The sequence below is a fragment of the Cryptotermes secundus genome, unplaced genomic scaffold (genome assembly GCF_002891405.2).
Source record: "Cryptotermes secundus unplaced genomic scaffold, Csec_1.0 scaffold408, whole genome shotgun sequence".
Lineage (NCBI taxonomy): Eukaryota > Metazoa > Arthropoda > Insecta > Blattodea > Kalotermitidae > Cryptotermes > Cryptotermes secundus.
Genome location: NW_019724588.1, coordinates 346265 through 371499, shown reverse-complemented (window position 1 = coordinate 371499; position 25235 = coordinate 346265). Strand labels below are relative to the sequence as shown.

General features: G+C 37.4%; 1 protein-coding gene across 1 annotated transcript; it reads right to left on the bottom strand.

Moving 5' to 3' along the window:
- Window positions 1–6845: 6845 nt before the first annotated feature.
- LOC111862343 (peroxidase) lies at window positions 6846–23601 on the bottom strand (the record flags this gene model as incomplete). Its single annotated transcript, XM_023847646.2, is given in 14 exon segments — window positions 6846–7037; window positions 7355–7460; window positions 8528–8726; window positions 10804–10974; window positions 11091–11247; window positions 11526–11673; window positions 11776–11973; window positions 12067–12262; window positions 14167–14363; window positions 16206–16379; window positions 18283–18500; window positions 19615–19918; window positions 20919–21071; window positions 22989–23601. Coding segments are annotated over 14 exon segments (2406 nt in total). The 3' UTR covers window positions 6846–6949.
- Between the last annotated feature and the right edge of the window lie 1634 nt (window positions 23602–25235).

Here is a 25235-nt window from a genome sequence, read left to right as displayed (position 1 = left end):
CAAGGCAAGAATATCATCCCCATATTTCATTGAGGCATTTGTTTCTCTAAAATGACAAAACTTAGTTTATATTTGTAGTTATTATGATAAATAAGATAAAAAATTGTCACAACCTATTTCTGTTTTTACTGATATGGGCCTCCACATTCCTATTGTCCCGGGTTCCCCCACAACTGTACGTCTAGCCATACCGCTTCTTATCTAACCCACTGGGCAGCGAAATGTATAGGCTACCGTCAGCTTTAGTCTATAGTTCCACAACATTTCTTCAAAATCCATTTCAAAAATATTCTAGGTCGGCGATTTTCTTGGCCCGACAAAACGTCACTAGTGCCAATACGTATTAATATTTCAGCTATGTAAATATGCTCACTTAATAATTACGAATATATAGAATTGAACAAACAAGTGCAGGTTTCTGAGAGTTAACTCTTGATAATGAAGCTGATCAGTTGCTGCTAATTATTCCCTAGATATTTTTCTTTTGGCGCCACAGCCCTAATTTGGACCTTGGGCTACCTCAATGAAACTTTCCGTTTCACTTCGGTTTACTAGATCTTAGATATTCAGTAGGACTCCTTGGGAGGGTGATCAGCTCATCGTAAGGCCCCTATTTTACACAAACACAGAAAAACGCAAATACACAAACACCAACCATCCATGCCCTGGGTGGGATTCAAACCCACGATCCCGGCTTCCGAGCGAGCGAAGACAGTGCAGGCCTTAAACCGCTCAGCTACCGTGACCGGCCATCCTAGAAATGCTGTTGAAATTTTGGACAATCAGGTTTCCACGATTCACATTTCATCCGCGTTACAATGTTTATTATTATTATTATTATTTCAAATGTCTCAAGTATTAGAAATGTTGTTGGCTTACATTCTTATAAAAAAATAGAGGAAGTGGGGGTACTACCAATACATATCTCCTAACACAGCTTTGTTCATCATTATTCTCACAACCATGAATCCGCGCCCCTGGGACGCAAGCCTGACTACGGATCTCTCAGGGAGTTTGGGCAACGCATCCCGCTATAATAACCGATGAAGTCTATACAGGCTTAGTTGTAACAGCCCAGATCTCGCTCTGGGTACTTGGCTACTAGGACCGAAAATATTCCTGGAGTTTACCAGTTTTTCCAGCCGATTGCTACAGCTTCACGCAAGACACAACCGCCTCACTTCAAATTCCTGTTTACTTATAGTTCGTGCCATCTCGTTAAACGCTGAATAACCTGTGCAATTGAAAAAGAGCCGGTAAATTCCCCAATATTTAACCAGTCTACTGCAATACACCACGACGTGAACCATAACCAAGTGTAATTTAGCTATGCGCTGTCAGATCATTGGCGCAATTCCACGTACCGTCTTCACTTTCACTTGAAGGTTATTTATTTCCCGTTTCGACGCGCGTGTTTGAGACAAGTGTGCAGATGAAACGGTTCGCTAGTCTTCGGGTTCCTCCCGCAAAAAGTTAGATATCCGTGAAAGTGTCTCTCTCCTCCAAGGCTCCATTTCTTCGACCATAGTAAAAAGGCGTAACGAGTGCCATTTATAAAAGAAAATAATGTGAATAATTGTCCATTATTCTGACAATGAATCTATTACCCAGTCAGCCATCTCTTGAAATTGTGTTTTCTGCTATTTAGCGGATTATTTTATTTGATGGTTGTTTCAACTGCATGTGTTATATAACGTTGAGTGAGCTGGAGAAGGTAGTCGTCGATAGTGAATAGGTGAAGACTTGGAAGAAGACCGTTAGAGGCCTATATACCACGGTACTAGCCGGGTATTCGATGACGGGGAAGGAAACATAATATTATTTTTTTTATTGCTAGTGGGGTGGGACTAAGTCCCTTGTACTGGGGCCACTTCTGGCCTATTGTACCAGCCCCAGATGATAGGTGAGGGTCATTGTGGAGCAATTGGTGGAACGAATATTGGTAGGGGAAACCGAAGTACTCGGAGAAAACCTGCCCCAGCCTCACTTTGTCCACCACAAATCCCACTTGTCCAGGCCCGGGATCGAACCCGGGCCGCCGCGGTGGGAAGCCAGCGACTAACCGCTTGAGCTATGGCGCGGCCAAGGAAACACAGTAAATACTCGTCCGAGCATATTCGGTTACCAGGACGAAATTCGAAGTGGTACCCTTAGATTACAAACCTAGAACGTTATTGCTATGGGAAAGATATGACGTGTTTCCCAAGTTATGCATACTCAGTGTGTTGTTTATCCCACGAATTGTTATCAGACGAGACAATAAATGTTAATTATTACAGAATAAATACACCATAGACCTACTCTTCAAGTCGTTCATATTCTGTTTACTTAGGAAACTGGTTATAATTTAGGTTCCCGCGGCGGTGATTATGAAGAGTGCCCATCTTCCAGGATTTAACGCCGTGTAGTCCGTTGAAAGTCAACCGACGTTTCGGAGAAACATATTGCTTCCATCTTCATGGTAGAAAATTAAGCCGAGCAAGAAAGCAGTGTGAAAACAGAGGGCAAGCTCTGCTGATTTCTTATTCGGCTTATTCTTCAACCCTGAAGATGAAGGCGATGTTCTTCCGAAACTTTGGTTGGCTTCCAACGGACTACATGGCGTTATAGCCCAGAATATGGTACACTTGGTTATAATTTAACTGCTCTAAACATAATCTCGACGTTTTCAAGCCCAGGGTTCCTTGAGGACCTATTTAAGTCCATAAAATTATGAGTAATTTAAAATAAGTTCAAAATTAATATAATTTACATGCAATAACATTTGAATGATTGAAATATTGCATATCAAATTTTATAAAAAAAAAAGCATTAAATGTCTATTAGGCTCACAGATATACCGGTACTTAAATAAGATCAAAGTTAAAAAAAACAAAAATGCCTGGTAAATATCATTTTAGATTTACTATGTGAAATTTCATCAAAGACCAAGGGCCGCGCCATAACTCAAGCGGTTAGTCGCTGGCTTCCCACCGCGGCGTACCGGGTTCGATCCCGTGTCTGGTCAAGTGGGATTTGTGGTGGACAAAGTGGCGCTGGGGCAGGTTTTCTCCGAGGACTTCGGTTTCCCCTGCCAATCTTCATTCCACCAATTGGTCCACTATCACCCTCACCTATCATCTGGGGCTGGTACAATAGGCCAGAAGTGGCTGCAGTACAAGGGAGTTAGTTCCACCCCACTAGCATTTAAAAAAAATTAATCAAAGACCGCCTTTGTGGTCTAGTGGTCAGAGTTCCTGGCTACAGATCCAGAGGTCCGAGTTCTATTCCCGCCGCTACCAGATTTTCTGAGAAGTAGTGGGTCTGGAATGGGGTCCAATCAGCATCGTGAGGATAATTGAGGAGCTGTTTCAAGGAAATAGCAGCTTCAGTCTAGAAAACCGAAGTTAACAGCCGTGGGGATTCATTGTGCTGATCACGCGACACCCCCTATCTACTAACGTTGGCACTAACTTCGCCGACAAGTGGCAGTCGCTCGGTTGGTATATTTTGCTTGAGGACTAAAACCACGGAGTTTGTTTGTATTCGTATTGAGCAGTAATAAATCTCTCTTCTTTAAGTTATGTTTATTCACTCTTCATTCAGCTTCATGCTGAACATGTTCTAACTGTGATATATTTCTAAGAGTTCAAAGCGAATGGTATCTGACAAAAGGCTGTGATTAGAAGCTGTGCTCATTCATTTCATTAATTAGGCTAATAATTTCTTTTGGTATCTCTGGAGAAACAATACTGACTTTCAGATCAGTTGTATAGATTTCTCTTATGTGATTAAAATATAGAACACTTTTGCAACTGCTAAAGTAAAACATAACTTGAGAAATTATGTACAGCACTTTCTCTGATAATGCTATTTCTCTAAGAAATTTCAGCCATGAACTGGCACACTTTTAACATCAGTTCCAGCTTGTTTTCAGACTAATCTTTTTTTTCATTGTACCTTAAAGGTGTAATGCTTAATTAGTTAAGCACAGGGAAAACTTTACCTTACTCATGGAAATAAGAAACATGCTGATGTGAAATCTTTGTAATGGTTCCTACAGGTATGAAATAAAACACTCTTATGAACTTGTAAAAATAGATACATTTTTCATTTTAATACATATGAAAATTATTATAAAACAATACATGTAAAGCAGATAAGTACAATATAATGTTTGTTACAATTGATATGTACAATGATGAATTCTGCATAACAGTGATGTATGTATTCTGCAGAAGAGCACATAAATAAATCATTCACCTGTCTCAAACTTTCAGTTACAATAAAGTATGATTATTAATGAGAGAGATCAGGTATATACACCTATTAAGTGAAGAGAGAAGAAAAAGACAAGACCCGAAAATAAAATGCTGGAACATCCACAATGTTTATTAACTTGCAGGTATACTTGCATATTATATTATTCACAGTGACTTAAACATTATGTGCATCAAATCATGTTCCTATTAGTTACAGATATATAAATAAAAAAATTTTACAAATGTCTCATCTTTGGTGAATAATGTTTATTTGTAAGTTATATCACATTAACTAGCTACAGTGGACTTTTTAAAAAGTTTATGCTGTATTAAGCTTCTGAATATAAAACACTTAGTACAGATTGAAGAACACTAGTGCTATAAAAGGTACTTCTTTACAGAATATCAACAATTAAGATCAGTTACCTTTGTCCTCTTTTTGGAATACTGTTCTTGGTCATGTATAAAATTTCTCTCTCATTAACAACACACAAAAGACATTGCTTAAAACAGCCATTCAGATAATTTTTTTTCCTTGGCACTATAGCCCCAGTGGGCCTAGGCCTACCTCCATGAACTTCTCCGTTCACTTTGGTTTTTTCTAGATCTTACACATTAGGTAGGACTTCTTGGGCGGGTGATTAGCTCGTCACAAGGCCTCTACCTGTTCACAAACACAGAAAAACGCACACACACACAACCTAAACATCCGTGCCCTGAGTGGGGTTCGAACCCACGATCCTGGTTTCCAAGTGAGCGAAGACAGTACATGCCTTAGACCCCTTGGCTACTGTGACCGGCATTCAGATAATTGCATATATATATTTGTATCGTACATTTTCTTGGCCATATCAAAAATCTCACCAGGAACCTGTAATATGTGTATCTTAAATAGTTATTATGACACTTTTCTATATGGCATTACTTATTCATTATAGCATTCATTATTCCTGTTCTTATTACAGTCCTCATAGAGGGGTGTGACACAGGTAATGAATTGAAGATTGAGGAAAGGGAGAAAGTATGTGACTATGACTTATTCCACATGGCCATTTTAGACTAACTTTGGAGCCATGGATTGTAATATGTGTGTAATGTAATGTAATTAATGTATGTATGTACATATGTAACAGACTAACACACATCTTCATTTCTGCTGCAAGTATTCTGTCTTATATTGTGCCACATACCAAATTTCCACTATCAGCTGAAACATTAATCTATTAATCTATAAACCCTGAGTATGTAAATAAGAAGACCAAATGGCACATTTCATTGAAGAATATTTACAGTAATGAGCACTGGTATGTATGTATACAGTGGAAGTAACTTCTGCTAGTGTTAAATTCTTTGCTCACGTAAACCCTATATGTTATCATTATCGCTTTTTAAAAATTTTTTAAATTCGCTTAGTGGGGGGTGGAGTCCAACTGGGTCCACTCGGCATGGCGGCCACAGATTGGCCTATTGTACCTGCCCCAGGTGATTATGATGATGGAGAATTTGGTGGAATGAAGATTGGCAGGGGAACCGAAGTACTCGGAGAAAACCCGCCCCAGCGCCATTTTTTTTTATCGCTAGTGGGGTGGGACTAAGTCCCTTGTACTGCGACCACTTCTGGCCTATTGTACCAGCCCCAAAAGATAGGTGAGGGTGATTGTGGAGCAATTGGTGGAATGAAGATTGGCAGGGGAAACCAAAGTACTCAGAGAAAACTGGCCCAACACCACTTTGTCCACCACAAATCCCACTTGACCAGACACTGGATCGAACCCATGCCGCTGCAGTGGGAAGCCAGCGACTAACTGCTTGAGCTATGGTGCGGCCATTACCATTATCGCTTAAAAATTAATGCACTCACAATATATCCACTTTGCATTTCAGTAAATGTTTAGATCCAGTTGTAATCTGGAATTTAACACCTGACATTTTGTTAAGAAATATGCCAAGTGACATTAATACAGATACATTACTTAAAGATTCACAGATTTATGCAGTCTTATTGCCTGGGATATCCATTCCATCTACACATTCACTTTTTAGAAAATCAAGTTCACTCTCATTCTTCCAAAAATTTTACAATTTAGCTGTGAAATGTATTGCTTCATTTTCAGATTTCTTTCTAGTAGATAGCATTAACATAATAGACCATACAAACCACAGTTTTCTTCCTAAAGGGTTCTGACAATGGCGGATGACACACAGAATTACTGGGTTTTTGGACTTTTTCCATCATCCGGAATTCTAGGTAATAGAGGACACAACGTTTAGGAAACTCACCTGAACATGGAAACAGATCCAGTTTCCAAAATGTCGTGTCCTCTATTACCCAGAATTCCGGACGATGGAAAAAGTCCAAAAACCCAGTAATTTTGTGTTTTTTTTATTTGCCATTATACACTGAGGGCTGGCAAAAAATTGTGTCTCCAGCACTCCAAAATACAAAAAAATTGGTGAGCTTTACTATAAATATTATTGACAGTACAAATATCTACCACTGTATAAGAGCACCAAGCCACTCACTTCAGATTTAAATTATTTTATTTGCACAACTGCACCCTAATTATGTGGCTCAAATCAACTAGCAGTTGTCCACAGTTTGTATGATAGTACACAGTGCATATGTAGGCAGTGGAAAACTTGTCATGATATATGGTCACTAGAAATTACAATATTGTGAGAAAAGTAATCAGTACTGACAGAGACAATCATGAACTTTTTACCAGAGCTTGCTTCCAGGGTGAAAGACTTAGTTGTTTAATTCCATTGGTGTTGCTGCATGATACCATGCCATTGCTATAAATAAAACAAAATTACATTTAGTTTATCTCCAATTTTCATACTGGACCATTTGTATGCAAATTCACCTGCCTCATATCAATCCAAATTTTTAAAAACAGAATTATAATTTAATATAATGCCACCTGTTAAATTTTCCAAGGTTATTAAAGCACCTAAATAGTAAATAAAACCTCAGTACAATTATGGTTGTGTTAAAATTTTGAATTCTTATTAAACAAAATCTGTTTCTTTTATGTATTTACACCAACTGAATGTAGAAGAGCCTGTGTTTTACAAGTAGAGTTTAATATAAACTTTACTGTGAAATTTACCTTCCAGATGGCACAATGAATGCATTTGGCTGCATCATTTTGATGTCATCTGCAGTGTCACAGAAGACACGTGCCAAAGTTGATTTTCTTATTTCACCAAGTTGTGCTGTGAAGAGAGAAAGACAAATTATTATTATTTTTTATCAGAGACAATTTTAAAAACAAATCTTGATTCCAGGAACTAGATCCTATAAAACGTCATTCAGTTTCTTGTCATGCTTGGTGACCTGTTGATTCTTTACTGTAGTTTAATTATTTATTATGAAAGAATCATCTGGAATCCTGGAACATTACACTCCAGTTCAAAAAATTTCATCTGTTAGTATCATCTTACTTTAGAGCTTGTAACGAGGTAGTTAGTTAGTTATTGGAGAGGGTAGGTTTCCTCATGCACTTAGACCAGTATTGGTCCATTGTGCTTCCCTTATGATATTCTACCAGTCTCTATACCCTACCGATAATGGTGCGTACCATCAGTCCCGCCTGACCATATAGTCAGGAATTTATCAACAAAAGATACAAATATCTGCACATAATTCTTGTTTGTTTTCCATCATTTTTGGCAGTTTCAAAATCTGCATTCTTTTTTTAGTTGTCTATGCATTTGACAGGAAAGACACATGTCATATGGAAAACTGTCAACACAATAATACTTTACAATAAAAACATTAACTTTTAAGTAGAAAACTAACCAAAATATACAGAAAAGACTAACACATAAGCAAAATTTCAGTAAATCAACTTATCTGCCACTCTGTATTTCAAGTGATTTCATGAATTAAAGCAATCACCAACAATGAGTTTATCAGAAGAGATTAATGAAGTTCCATCAGTATGTTACTAACAGTAACATTTCGTTGGCCTCTTCTTATGAAGTGGATAAATGTGGTCATCAAATTGATACTTGCACACATCACAAATATTTATTTAGTTATAACAATCTCTATGTAATTAACTTTAACACTGTCAAAATCAGCAAGAACAAATGGGTAAGATTTAAGAATCTTTTAGATGTGTGTGCTTCTTTGATGCAAATGCTCCTTTGTTTACATTTCCTGGGAAGTGTCTATACAGGTGGTTATTTGGAACAAGATTTCAATTAAGACAGCATCAGAAATTAAATTCTGAGTAAATGGAGCGGTTATATTTGTAAATAATTGACTAACTACCTACCTTCAGTAAAAGAATTTTGTTGGTTGGGTACATCATAAAAGAAACGGTCCCCCTTCTTGGTTCTGAGCATCTGTTCTCCAATGATGCAGCGAAATGTGAAACCAAGCACACTGTCATCTATGGCATGCTCAGACATACCACCAATTAAAAGGTCCACATCATCTGGATGGGCATATACACTCTTCAGCTTGGCTACTGTCTGTAATATAGGTTAAATAACAATTTTAATACAACAAAATTAATACTTAGTAAAGTGCAAAGATCAGTATGTAGCGACGTTGCTTTGTTGGAATTTTCATAAAGATGTTTCTAAAAAAGACCTGGCCCAAATTTCCATTCAGTTTGTGACAGTGATTTTCATGACCGTATGGATGTAATCAGGTCATAAAGACTGGAAATTTCTTCTCAATTTTAAAATTTTTGTTCACAATACGAAGTAGATGCTGCAGAGCTGTATGAAATTCTCCATCTTAATTGACATTCATATGATCAAACAGAATTTCCAGTTCATGTAATATGCACACAGTCAAATAACTAAAAGTATATAACAAAAGTTGCCAGAACACGCTAACTTATAAGTTGAAATGAATATACATATAACAGCATCTAATATATTTTTTGTTCAAGAAATAATAAGTTTCTATGTATTACGATGTATAAGGCAGTCTTTTTTATATAAAGAAAAATGAGATATCTCAATTGCAGTATGTTCACTTTGTAATTTAATATATGATTAACTCTGAGTGTCGCTGTTTAAAACACTCCATGTAAATTTGTATTGCCTTAGGAACTAAATGCATTAATATTTCCTTCCTATGTCCTAGTGCCAGATATTGCAGAATGAACTAACTTCTTGATATTTCAATGGATTGTACAGTATATAAAAGCATGGCTGATTTCGCATATTGGCTCCAGTCTGTATCAATTGTCTCTCATGTAGAAGTAAAGTAAAGCTATCCCTGTACTAGGCCATGAAGGACCACAGGGTTGTGAGATGTTGAGGGTCCCACATTATCTAGACAATCAGCTCATAGGTGGCGGTAAGGTTGTCAGCTTTACGCGCTGGCTGTGCTTCACTCCCCAGGAAAATTATTTAATTAATTCCTGGTACACATTTCTGTTAGAGGCTGAATTAACCCCAGGGCCTAGTGCAGCTGGAAGGATTAGGTCAACTGAAAAAATCCAATGACCTCATCGGGACTACAACCCACGACCTTCCAGCTTGTAGCATAGCCCCTCAACCAACTAGCAAATAATAACTTTTGTGAAATAACAGGACCACCCTAGGGTTGTGAGAGGGTCAGAAAGAGAAATTATAACAAAAGCCTTGTAATAGTATTCATTATGAATTAATTTACATGATATTAACTTCTCTGTATATCACACAGCATTCACCATAGCCAGTGACAGTGATAAGAAATAATACCTTCCATGTACCACATACTTATAAATAACAGAAAAATTGTGGTCTTCTGAGCTGTGATACTGTGTAGTCTTGTTGATGGATACTGATGTTCTCCAAAACTTTAGTATATGTGAACAATATGACATAGTGTCACAAACCAGAAGACCACACTCTTCACATTCACCACCATTAAAACCTCAAAACATGATATATGATATAACTCCATCCTAAGTGTATACTATATATTATAGGTCTTTCGTTTTGCTCTTTTTACACACTACATGTTTCGGCCACAGGTGGCCATCATCAGGTGTATACACTCACGTATCTGTTACACTGCACTTATAAAAAACATTTAAAATTTAAAAACAGAGATCTTCCTGATTGTTTCTTTCGTTGTTATTACCAAAATCTATTTCGTTGATATCTTTGTTATTTACCCACGTCAATTTTTATTTCTCTGAATTAGCACTTATAAAATCTTCAGTTCTAATTTTAAATCCTTTAAAATTTTTTCTCTAAATTTTAAAATTTAGAATTGTCAGGGTTACTCGCCCTATGTCTATAGTGCTGCAGCGGCTTCTTCCTGTTTCTAGTACTGTACAGGTGTTATTCTGTGTAGTCTCCCTGTGTGCATGCCGCTGCTTATCTTTACTATATCATATATCATATAGAGTGCAACAGGATGCTTAAATATAATACTCAAAACATGAATAATGTCCATTCCAGGAATTGCAATATTTTCTCTTCAGGTCATCTAAAATGTAAAATTCTGATAATTCTGATTTTATAATTTACCAATGTTACATTGCCTAGCAAATGTTCATCACATTATACTCTGGGTTATGTTAAAAATAAGTGCATTACTCACAGACTTAGACATGACATCAAGGAAGCCATTAAAGCTCTTTGCTGCTGGAAGACCACAGTGTTTTCTATAGTGATTATATCCTGGCAGCCCATGATCTCGTCCTCGTTGAATATCCAAGCTCAATATATCCATGCCAAATTGCCCACTAGTCTTGTATAACATTTGTATTAACTGATGGGAAAAAGTAAAACAAACAATATGTACAAAATGTCTACAGTTAAAACTATGTACTGCTTCAGTCTGTTAATTATAGGACAAAACATATGTTAATATGAAATAATACTTACATCACTGTCATAGTATAAACCTCTCTTCTGACTTCTCTGTGTAGCTAGACCACGTACCAAAGAATCTAGATGTTCTGGTTCCTCAATGGTTGCTGGTTGGTTAAAATTATCCTTCAACTGGAGACTTTTATTTGTGTTACGATCTTCATCAAACAGCCTGTAAAAGCAAGATTAAATACCCTTTCAAAATACTGTTACATGATTACATGGTCTGTTGCAAGGCAACATTTTGGTAAACATATTTCTGCAACAGTGGATATGCATGCAACAAGCAGAGGCATTGTTCAAAACGGTGTTTTCTATGCTGTTCATGCCGAGGCTATATAGTGAGGACAGATGAGAAGTTTTACACCTACTCTGAATAATAATCTACACAGAATAAATACTGTGTGTGTTAATATTCAGATTTAACAGCTTAAAGTGCATGTTACTTACCCTATGGTTCCAGCCATCATGGACATTCTAAATCGCATAGCAGCTGTGGCAAAGCTGTTGGAAATGCTGGGATTCACATCCTCAGCGAAATCACTGCTGAATCCAGTCTTCTTCAATTGCAATCCAAGTTTCTTTGCATATTTTGAGCCTGAAAAGGATATCACATTTTTCATATATCCAATTCCTTCTTAACCCTAAATCACTTTCTTTGAACTACTCAAGATTTTCGATACTGGAATCTGGAACTCACCAAGCACAAGAGGCAACCATTCATTGTATGTGATGTGTTGAATCTCGGCAATGACGATCCTCCGTGCCTCTTGGTAGAGTGTCTCATCATCCCAGTGAGGGTTCAAAAGTGCTAGCTTTGCAGCTATGCGATTATGTTCACGGAGCCAGAGAGTATGCATGATAACAAGTTGAGGGTGTAGATTCACACGTATATCACCTAGTAACAGACAGAACCAAAGTATAGTCAGAACTAGGATGATTCTTTTGCAACACAGTGTCAGAACAACAAACTCATGTTTCATGAAGTTACCAGATTTGTAGCAAGCAGATGTGTTGGAAGACACTTGACACTGTTGCAAAGGTTTGTCAGCTTGTGGCAGGTATTCCTGTCCATTCTTCGTTTCTGTAGAAAGCTGACCATTTGAAAAAGTTCTAAGTGACCAGGCCCTTTCATCAGTTGTACCATATATCATGGATCCATCAAGATAGTGTGTTGCTTGGTTCATCTAAAACATAAATTTTATGGTTCTTAAATAATTTGCATACTTGAAACGCATTAAAAGTCCATGTGTAGACGCTCTGTTCTTAGTGAACACCAGAGTTAAATTAAATTAACTGCATCTTAAATTAAGAAGCAAAAGGTGGAAAGAAAATAGATGTCAACATATTGTATCTCAGTAAGAAAGTATTTACATATTAAAACTCATTTTGTAACAGTACCATTTTCTGGGTTACAACACACATGGTTCAGGAAAAGCTGTACATTCACAGTCACCACTGTGAGAACCTCATATCCATTTTGCTGTTTAAAGTAAAATTTTATTTTTCAGACAAACGTGCAAGCTCACTGTAAAGCCTGAAGGAAAATGAAACTTGGAAGACCTGTACTTAGGACGATTATAAAATGTATCTTACAGAAATGGGATGGGAGGTCATGCACTGGATTCATTTGGCTAAGGATAGGGACCAGTGACGTGCTCTTGAAAACGTAGTAATAAACTTTATAAGACACTTCTTGAACTGTTATATCTCTTAATACATAAATAAGTAGTAGAAGTGAAACTTGTTTAATCAAAGTAAGTAAAAGTTCTCCCTCTACATGTTTTGGTCATTAGTAGTCATTATCATTTCATTTACATTTCATTTATTTACATGCCACAAATCCATTACAAGGTCATAGAACCCAGGATAAAGACAACAGTCCAATATAACAGAAACAATATATGATATACACAAGTATGGTTCATTATAAATTCATACTAAAAGATATAATGTAAATATAAAATTTACAAGTCACTTTTCAATGCCTGATAATTTAATCTATAGTTCCATATACAATCTGAATGAGAATATTATAAGTACATGATCATTCGACTTTTGTATTGATCACATAAGGATAGAATTTTTTGGTGTATCATAAAATAAAATATACCTTTACAATTTTTCAATTAACACTACAACAACGTGGCAATATAGCAATATAAATATAAAAATCTAAAATATACACTTGATAATATATATATATATATATATCCAGATAAAATCAATTATTGAGTTATTTTATCCCTATAATTAAAGAATTCATCTATATTGTGACGAGTTATCTTATGTCCATCGCCGCACAACGGCTACAATGGAAATTGTGAAGATCCCACAGTGACAAATCGTAGCGACGAATTGCCATTGAGTAACAACGGGTGAGACGAAACACGTTACCTATCTATAAAGAGCATTCCCAAAGCAATGGATTGCCAAACACGTGAGACCGAACCTTGGCGAGAGGTGTCCTCTACTGAGTCCTCAGAACACCCACATAAGCCGAGAGCCACAGAACAACACAGTTGGAACCAAGTCACCATACAAGACCGTTGGAACCTAGTTGCCATACAACACAGTTGAAAGATATCCGCTGCAGAATACAGTCGAGGTGATAACAATTGTAAGGTGTGTAAGGTTGAGTGTCCAATAAAGATTCGCCAAATCCGAGACCCACGTGAATTTATTTGTTGTGTGACATACCCGGCACGTGAAAATATTATAAAATGAATGTAAATGAAGAAACTGTAATAATGCCTTCTTAAATTGATTGTTATTCCTGGACAACTGTTTTATATTGCTTGGAAGACTATTATAAACTTTAATTCAAAGATACTGCAGACCCTTCAGAAGGCACAGCCAGCATTATACATGAACTACTTTACTTATGTGGACTGTTACTATGTATTTGTGGCAATGAGCCTTCGGATTCAATAAAACTTGGAGAATTTCAGGAGTAGGTGAGTGATTATTAGCTTTGCAAGAAGGGCTCTGCTCCCTGGATTTGGTTAGTTATGATCCACAATGTAACAGAACAACTTTTGGCTGTTTTTTAAATAACACAAAATAATTAATTATATAAAACAATGCTCACTTGCTCTGCAGGACCAAAATGGCAATCAGGCCTCATGGCTCTCAGAGAACGAACGTAGTTCATACAACGCTGCCGATACTTTGAGTAGAATGGGTCATTGTTGAGAACAGTGATTGGCATGCAAGCTGGGTGGATGTAGCGAGGTGCCAGGAAACTTCCATCTTGCCTACAGCACATGATGGAATTGCCACTGTGCACTGAAACCCAACATAAAATATGGGTAAGTTTATGATACTGTAGAAAGGAAATTGTAATTTAATGTGTTATAGCAATATTTACATGATTACTGTAACAGGGGAATTCAGGTTTGAGTAAAATATTCTCATAATATCTACAATTATAATCATTAATCATCAACAACATTTTCATCGTACCAGAATTCAACTTACAGACTTTGTCCAAAGCCTTATGAAAATGACCTTACATATAAGACACATACAGATGTGTTAAGCTGTGACTACACTACACTTTAGTTCTTCAGCAGGAGGATTTGATTACAGTTGGCAGTATATTGGACCTGTATATTAAACTATCATTAAGCCTCTTGAATTTCAATGAGACAATGCTAAAAAAACTTTGTCAAAATTATCTGACATCAGTCACTTGAAAAATACGAGATAACAACATACATTAAGAGGTGTTGCTATCTAAAAGAAATGTTTCTTGGCAAACAGGCAGAAGCTTCAAAATAAACCACTGCTATCTCTAGCTACATTCTGCAGACACCGCTTCCACTTAACCATCTTATTCAATGTAATCATGATCACATTCAGTATGCAAGCTTATCAGCAGTGGAAGGAAAACTGTTTCTGGCAGGGGCTTAGCCTACATTGCTGACAATTCCATGCACTTCCCCAGCTACCACCTGCCAATGACAATTATGTAAAGAGACCACCTCTGTGGTATAGCGGTCAGAGTTCCTGGCTACAGATCCAGAGGTCTGGGTTCGATTCCTGCCACTACCAGATTTTCTGAGAAGTAGTAGGTCTGGAACGGGGTCCACTCAACCTTGTGAGGATAACTGAGGAGCTACATGAATGGAAAAGTAACAGCCCCGGTCTAGAAAACCGATATTAACGGTCATGTGGATTTGTTGCACTTAGCACGTGACACCCTCTATCCACTTAAGTTGGCACTCACTTTGCCAACAAGTGGTGGTTGCTCGGTCAGTACAGTTCGCTTGCATACTAAAGCTATGGAGTTTGTTTCTTTTTTTTTTTTTTGTTTTTGAGAAAAATGACAAAATAATAACACAGTGGCAAGCTTTTGGCTTGTATATATGTTAAATATTGTTACATGTTTTTTGTGTGTTATGCGACAAATCTTGAATCTTTATTGTGCTTCACTTGCACAATCACACGCTTTACAATTATTAGCACTATCCACTGTTTCGCTGTTATAATTAATTCTTGTTCCACTGTCAGCTGCTATATTTCAACTTTCTTCAGCGGCAGCTTCCTGAAGACTGTCTTCTGTATCTCTCGGCATCTGTCCTGAGGCTGTCTCATGAATGCATTCAACCCCTTTTTATAACCTCAGCCACTGCTATGCAAATGACCCTCTGTTGTTTATCACCAGGGATAGGCTTTGTTCATACTGCAATACCTATGCAACGGCCAACTGTTGGGGCTACAATACCGCTATTGTCGCTACCTATGCAACGGTCTGTTCTAGCGTTACTATGGAAGTGACTCTTCTGGATTCCAAACACGTTACAATATACAGAATAACATTAACTTCTCTGGACTATGACCTCTCTCTCTCTCTCATTCTGTGGTCTGGATGGTAGCCATGTAGTCACCCATAACTTGTTCTTCTAAAAGAATCACTGTGTAGCTTTACAGCGGTAAACAATGCAAAACTGGCAAATGAGTGTATATTTAAGAAAAAAATTAATTACTTCAGTATAATTCATTTTAAGAAGGATGTGGGCAAGCAATGGGTACTTCTAGTAGCAATACATATGGTAAATTTGAATCTTAGTAAGATATTGTGTTAAAATAATAAATATTCCTATTTCCAACGATGTAGGGACTTACCCATCTTCATGACAGGGGTGAAGACAAGGTCATGCTCAATGAATTCTGTCCACTGAACTAAACTCATTGTTCTGCTGTTGTCTGCTGAGTCCCTGTCCCTAATCACACCAGTACTGACAAGGCGAGCAGAAGGAAGAGATTTTCCTTTCACTGGTTTTCGTGGCTCCTGAATGCCTGTAAAATTTAAGCAGTAAAAGTTTCACATTAAACACAGACATATAAAACCAGAGGTGTAGTCCTGAACAGGGGTCTGCATGCAGTTCCAGATTAAAAGAAGTGGGTTTCAATCATCACATAAGGATCTTGTTATTGTTACTTAATAATTATTTTACTCTTCTAAATGCAGACATGAATTATAAAAACTCACAAAATGAACATACTGAACAAAGCTGACACTTCCATCAAGCAAAGAGTCCACAAACTAACCAAGTATAAATTCTTGTACTTCCATATGTGAAACCTTTAATGAGCTTAATTTTAAGAACTTCCTTTCAAGTACTTTCATGAAAACAATCTCATAAAGAAATGTTTTTTCTTGTATAGCAAAACTGTGTTGCTAAGAATCCCTTAATAGTGGAATCACTAAATTCCAGTAGTTTCATGCAACATAAAAAGTTATTTCACACAACTCATGGTTCTTGATTTTAATAGTTCAATATGATGAAGCATTAATTTCAGTGCATGCTATGCTCTTATATCCATACTAAAAAATGTTGTCATGAGTCTATATTGAGTGTGGGGACCAGGATATCTCAGTCTGTATTACGAGTATTATGGTCTACAGGCTGGGCAGCTGAAAAATGGGGGTTAATTTCCAGCACAGGCAAGAGATTTTTCTCTTTTCCAGAGCACCCAAATCGGCTTTGGGGCTCATTCAGTCCCTATCCAATTGGTACTGGAGGGCTCTTTCATTGAGGGTGAAATGGCCAGGGTGGGAAGGTGATCACTCACTCTTCTCTAGTGTTGTGGATAAGAATACTTGGATCTGTACCTCCAGTCACCCATAGGTCTCCACTGAATGGGACAACAGGTACAACTTCAGCTTTACCTATATGGTGTTCCGAAAATAAAAGTTTGTTTTGATGTAAGACACAAGACAGAAGACCTGCTTGTTATAGGAAATTTCTCTTTATAAATTAGAATGATTTAATTTCCCAGTTTACTGTGGATATTCTGGATGCCAATTACAGGTGCATTTGCAAGCATGTGTGAAAAGCTTTCTTCCACTCATGTTATCATATGAATCTCTGTTTGAAAAACAAAACATAAATGTTGAACCATGATGAATAAGTAGGAATGATTTTGTTCAATTCTAAATACATTAGTGAGTAACTGAAAATGTAAGAATATTTACTTAGAGCAGCGGTTTCAAAACTTTACATGATGACGCACCCTGAAGCCTGGCAATGACTTCATGTGGTGCCCTTATTAATTTTGGTGTGTATAAAGAACAGCTCTTTCAGTTTTTCATTTTCAAAACCAACAAATTTTAGTTTTTATCAGTTATTAATATTTATCAAGATCTGGCAAATGCACAGAATTAAGAAACAGCTCTCTGATATTTTGAGAATTAAAATCAATTGTTTTACTATACAATTTTCCCAGAACATCCCATGCTGGTATGAGGGGTACACTTTTCATGTGTTGGAAACCATAACCTTGAAATATCAACTTTTTGTACAGTTATTTTAACCTCACAGTGGTTTCAAACTTTTTCAGGGACCTGTTACCTCTGTCTTCTACTGTGGCCATAGAGACAACAAGGTTCCAAAATACTGGTAACCACCTATAAAACCACATGTTATCATAATCCACAAGATCATATGTTATACCTTACCACTATGAAAACCTCAAATCTCATCATCTAGGTTCATGCTGCTATGCTATCTGAAACTACACAAATTCAGTTCACATTCTCACATCCTATTTCTTCATGATCCACTTCAGTATTATGCTCTCATTTGTGTCTGGGTCTCTTAAGCGGTCTTTTCCGTTCAAAAGCTCTGATTAAAATTCTGTATTCATTATTGTGAAGGATATCTAAGAAAAGAACAGAAAGCCATTACTGTGTACATACCATCAGCATACTGAGGTGCCAAAAGTCTGAGGTAGCTGGTATGGACCATGCCCCAAGTCTTATCATTTACATGGTTGCATGAGCCATCAATAGCACGGTACCTGCCAGAGCAATCTGCATTCTTACTATACTGAGCTGCACATCTGTCTCCAAGAGACGTTCTGTTCATCTTCATTGACATTACAAAGGCACCACATTCATCACCATCAAGACCATACCTGCAAAATCGAAAATGTGAACAAACATTAAGACAATGCAATTTCTGGTCCCTTGTATAACAAACCGACAGTAACTCAGATACTCAAAAAATTCACCCTTTATGGAACCAAAAAGTTCATTACCATATTCACAAAAACCATATCCTCAGCCAGAAGAATCTAGTCCACACTATCACATCTCATTTTCTTAAGATCCATTTTGATACTACCCTCTCATCTACACACTGCCATACAAGAATCTTATGTTGAGGGATTCTTAGACCCCCACCCAATCCACATGCTGGAGGGCCACTCATTGTCATTTGTCCGAAACTGCTAATCAGTATATTTGTAGCTACCCTCTGTAACTGGGGGCAGTCTTCTCTTGAGGACAAAACATGCTACACAGAAAAGAAATTCAGTTAATAGTTCCATATATGATCCCTGATATATTAAACAGTAAACTATAATTGAATAAAAAAGGTTTAATTTGGTTATCATAATGGTTAAATTAAATTATATTTGAGCCATGTGTTCTGGAAATATTGTGGTGTTTCTAACTAAATGTTCTCGAGAGTGTAATTTCATCAGGTTTTATAACGGGCCTGGATAGCTCAGTTAGTATAGTGACTAGCTCTGGGCCATTGTTTGCTGTAACAGGCTCTGTGGTCCACCCAGCCTCCTACCTAATAGGTGCTAGGGGCCCTTTCTCCAGAATGTATGAAGTTGACCATTCACTACTACCTGGAGCTAAAGTTCAGAATGTGTGCAGTAATATATCCAAAACATCATTCATATCAATATTGCTGTGGTAAATTAAGCAGAGGGACAAATTTACTTTTTACTTTCAACAAATAAGTCTGATAAAGTAAGTGAAGCAGACCTCATTATAAAAATAGAACCCAATGTAAGAAGCATAAAAAACATGGAAATTATCTCTGTTATCAACAGAGGAGCTACTGCTTGATGTTTCAAGATAAAGATGTCGTGCGTGTAAATTTTGAATTTTCTTATTCAATACATGCCTACATTCTACGCTGTGTAGATGTTGGTCGTCTTTGGTTCTAGCTGCTGTTTCAGATTTTACTTGCTAAATTTTTAATATCATTTTCTGCATCAGTATTAACATTCTTACCACTGGCAATGTTTATGTGATATGTAGAGTGATGCTTTGGTTGCTATGAGTGCATCCTTGCCATGTCTCAGAGCTTCTGCAGAAGGAGAAGATGCAATTAGCTGACCATGTTGGGGAGTTTTCTGCTGAACCTTTGTGTTTGACCTGATCAAACTGGTCTCCATTCGAGTCTCACGGCCTAGATTTGATTCAATGAATTTCACATACGTGTTGAGTGCATCATCATCAACATGAGGCAGCCCTGAGATCTTTGCCCTTTTCTGAATGGAGTGTTTTAACTGCTGTTGGTACAAGACTGGCCAACCTAAGGGAAGAAAAATATCATTACAACAAACAATCCACCCAAACACTACATTAGCCATTTAAAGCATACTGGTGTATGCGCACACGCACACACCATTTTCTTTGAAATTCAGAATCTATATATTTTGCCCACAGAGTGAATTTGTGTGGTTCTCACAATAAACAAAGGCTATTTCTTTAACACCATTAATTAATCAACTGCCTTTGCATTGTTTTCTGTGAGGCAGGAACTGACAATTTCTATACTATATAGATGCACTTCTGGCTTCAAAATGGTTCATTCTGAGAAGCATACAATAAAATTAATTTCTTTTCAGATCTTAGATTTAATTTAGCATCTTGCAGTGCTCAAGCAATGCTTCATAAGACTAAACATGTTTTGTATACCATGGATATCCATCCAGTTCTTGATGAATGCAATTAAGACAAAATTCAGTAAAGTATATCTGTATTCTGTGATCTGACAACAATAACAGTTATAAATACTGACAAAATCAGAACAAAGAAATATATCATCAGATTACACAATGTTTTAAATGCAGTCACATGAGTATACCAAAATCTGAAATACTATTTATATATTATGCCTGAAATTAGTAGTATCATTCAAGAGCTACTGATTTGTAAAGAGCTGTAAAACTGAAGATGCTCTGATATGGTCGTTAATTACCATGTCATGATATTATGGTGGCCTCTGGCCTACAAAACATTGGAAGAGGGGGTGGGGAAAATAAGAGCAGCTGTGGATAGAGAGGAGGAGAGGCTAACAGAAGCACAGCTATAGATCTGTTTGGTAAATATTAATCCTTTCCCATCATTTTTATTTCCACCCTCACTCCTACCAGCTACAATGGAATCTGTGCAAAAACGAAAAAAAAAATGATTATGGGAAAATATACAACTCCTGCCATCTGTTGTTCCTATATGTGAACTATCAGAAGAGAAGTCATACACTCTTGATATAATGTACTAACAACAAGAATTATATCTGCGTTATATACCTGCAGAAGAGTTGATGTAGGCATCATAGTTTCTAGATAAGATAGGTACTTGTATGTCAATGGGAGACGTCATAGTAAACTGTATTCCAGATTGGAGTGAGGTCCACAGGAGAACCGCCAACACAACAGAGCCACAAGCCATCTTGACACCTCCTGCAACAGAACACACAGTTTGATTATTCTGGAGAATAAAGACACTCTGCCCAAGACCTACAAAACAAAATCTCCATTTATAACTATTTAACAGAGGCCCAAATTAACTGGACTTATTTTCTTTTTGAGGAAGAAGCAGTCTTGTTGTACTTGTTCCTGTAGTATTATAAAACCCAGAATAATTAAAAAATTTAATAACATCCCTCTTTGGCTAAGTTACCTAAACCTGACTTCTGACATTTCCTACACTGGAATTCCTTAGGAAGGTACTGTGCATTAATTTTTCCCATCTGCTGTACAATTAATTAGATTTCTGATGTTAGCTTTGATGAAGCAGTTACTTATTAAAAATATCTGAAATTATTTCATTTTGCATTACTTTGACAACATTACAGGGCAAGAAACTTGCATGACATTTTGGAATATGATCACACTGTTTCATAGTGAAGTAGATATAAATTACTTCTTCGCTTTATTTGGTTCATGTATGTTTACTGTCATTTGCATTTGACTGATAAAAATATGTATGTACTTTCTTATTGTTGCTCAGTGACCACTGTTAAAATTATTTAATGATATATGCTTGATTAAAATAGGTTTAACTTATATGTGTCCTAAGGGAGGTGCTATCCTGGCATTTTGTGGGAGGCACTAAGGAAAATCACAAAGACCCTTAATCAGGGTAACAGGTGTCCCGACCGAGATTCGAAATCACCCTTTCCCGAATACTGATGCTGTATGGCCTCGAAACTGACGGCATCATTAAATAATAACATCGAAAACCCTTCCTAATGCGAGTGTTGAGCGTGACTGCTGCACCAGTTCATTTGGTACATTGTTGTTGCTATTATTATTACTGTTGTTAGGAGCGGGGGTAGCTCAGTATGGCACAGACTACTGCCTCGACGACAGGGGAGTAATTCCCAACTGGGATTAGCATTTCTCTCTTTTCCACAATCTCCTGAGGAGCCTTGGGCCTATCATGCTCCAAGGGGCCCCAATTTGGCCACTCACTTCCCCCTGGTGTGGAGATTAAAAATGTCCCTCCTGCAGGTATTCATGATGTCGTGCTTAAAAGCTTTATATTATTATTATTATTATTATTATAAGCCGCGCCATAGCTCAAGTGGTTAGTCGCTGGCTTCCCATTGCGGCGGCCCGGGTTCGATCCCGAGTCTGGTCAAGTGGAATTTGTGGTGGACAAAGTGGCGCTGGGGCGGGTTTTCTCCGAGTACTTCGGTTTCCCCTGTCAATCTTCATTCCAACAATTGCTCCACAATCACCCTCACCTATCATCTGGGGCTGGCACAATAGGCCAGAAGTTACCGCAGTACAAGGGATTTAGTCCCACCCCACTAGCAATAAAATAATAATAATAATAATAATAATAATAATAATAATAATAATAATAATAATAATAATAATAATAATAATAATAATAGATATATANCTACTGACTGCGCTATCCCGGCTCCATTATTATTATTATTATTATTATTAATTTATTTATTTATTTACTATTACTACTAATGTTACTAATATGGGCCGCACCATAGCTCAAGCGGATAGTCGCTGGCTTCCCACCGCGACGGCCCGGGTTCAATCCCAGGTCTGGTCAAGTGGGATTTGTGGTGGACAAAGTGGCGCTGGGGCGGGTATTCTCCGAGTACTTCGGTTACCCCTGCCAATCTTCATTCCACCAAATTCTCCATCATCATAATCAACCGGGGCAGCCTACAATAGGCCAATCAGTGGCCGCCGTGCCGAGTGGACTCAGCTGGACTTCACCCCCCAATAATGTTACTAATATTACAGTTCCTTCTGCTTCGGCAACTGTCGCCGCTGCCACACTACTGACCCATGATTGTAACCTAATTGGTACTATTTGGTGACATCAATCATGGCAGTGATTCTTACCGGGTATATTGTTCAGTGAAAGTAGATGTAGGGGAACTTTGAAATCCTTCTTCATAGGTAAAACCCAGTACGTACTGTTTTGCCTTAGGATAGCCATCCTTTAATTTTCTCTGTTGAAATACTGTTCTTATCACAGCACTTTATTACACTGTTACTTAGCGTACCACTACGGCGTTGAAACAGCCGTTTTTTGTCTCTGAATTTGGTTTTTTCTTAAATAAAGGATTAGCTGACAATTTCTGAGCGTTATAGATATTGCCATGTAACTCGTATGAGCCACTGTACACGTTGCTAATAACACACTTTTGATGTACTTTGTGTACATAAAAGAAGTTTCACGTATGCTGGTAAATTTCTATTGCTCAGTACACATATTTCAAAAGAATGTTTTCAGTCTTCATTCACACAAAACTCTCACTTTAACAAGAGACTGTGTTTACAGAAAAACAGTGACAAGCGACGCGCATATTTTGTTTCGTTGATTTATTATGATTAAAAAATTGTGATAATTTGCTGTACGAGTATTTTTCCACAGCAACAGTTCTGCTTTTGTATAATTTGTGCAATTCACAAATCCTTCATATGGAATTCAACCAGTTGATGTTCAGTTGCATCCACATACACGCTAACGCTCACACAAGGCATACGGCCAACTGCGTATCACGCACCAGTCGCGTGAACAGATATACATACTCCCCTCCACAAGTTCACGCTGAATTACTTCGTTCTAGAGGGGACGCTCTATGTTCTGCATCACAAACCGACTTCTTGAACCACAGTGAATCGATACTGTGTGGGCGTTTTCTTTGAAATTGACCTTCTTTACCCGCAGGTTGGGTAATGCCTGTACAGGCTTCAATGGGAAATTTGAAATCGTGTTGGGTGCAAATATATGATCCCCTTTCACAAATTCTAGGGGCGGAATATATCAGTCAGTATGGCGAATGTGTAACGAGCTGGAAACTGAGCAATCTAAAGATTAATTCCCGGCAGGAGCAAGAGATTTTTATTTTATCTAGTGTTCAGACGGGCTCTGGGGCCCAGCCAGCCTCCTGTCTGATAGATACCGGTGGGGGGTTCTTCCCCGTAGAATAAAAACACTGGGACGTAAAGCAGACCACTCCCAATTAGTTCCGATGTTAAGAATATGTAGAGCTATACCTCCTGTCATTCATCTTCGTGGCATGGCACTTAATTACACACAGGGACAACTTCATGTTTCACAAATTTACAGAACTTACTGTACTTCATATATTCCATACAAATATTTCCGAAGAATTTCTTTGGAGGAATGAATCGATTGGAGGATTTTTTTTTGCCTTGGAATCAAATCCAGGACACTTGGATGGAAGGCAGTATGATGTAATTATGTAGCTTAAAGGAGGCATAAGCTTTGGTGCTTTCGATTAAAAACTATCGTCATTTTTTAAGAAATTGGTTCATTTTTCTTTTATGTTGGTATTTTTTATTTCACAGAAGATTCAGCACTACTCATACATGTCGTGTGTAAGTGAAATTTTGATACAGAGAAGAGTCGTATCTACATTTCATCCGCTCGGAAGTTTCGCTTTTGCATTTGTGAACAAAATTTTGTAGCAGGTTGAAAACGGTACTTGGCACGCTTGCTTGAATGAATTTAACATTCTTCGCAATCATCATCATCATCACCTCCATACGCTTTGAAGTACAATGTCAATTAATTAATCCCACTTAAGCCAACTACATGCGTATGCACGCCCATTTTTATGTTAATTACAACATTATTGTACATGCGTAAGTCTATATTTGTACGCTCACGTCTGCTGGTACTTTTCCATTCGCCTGCTGCCTCTTCCCCTACCTGCCTAGGTATTCGCTATCTTTGTCTTTCGCATGTGGCTCGCAGCTGGCTGCGGTGTATTGCTTTTCTAAAACATCTGTGAGGATACGTCATACCTTGAGCAGGGAACCTTACGAAAAAAAAATGTTGTGTATTCAGTGTGATTTCCTGAATGGCGATTTTTGTTCACGTCATATGTTGAAAATAAAACGTCAAGTGTTAAATGATGACGTAATGAACATGCCACTCTTTGATGACCACACACTCTAAAAAATGTTTTAGATATAATTTATTATTATTATTATTATTATTATTATTATTATTATTATGCTTCTTTACAATCTACATCATTACATAGTATTAAGTAAATGTGTTGTGGGTGGTTAGCTTGCAAGGGAAACATTCAGTGATGTTTCTCCTACATGTAG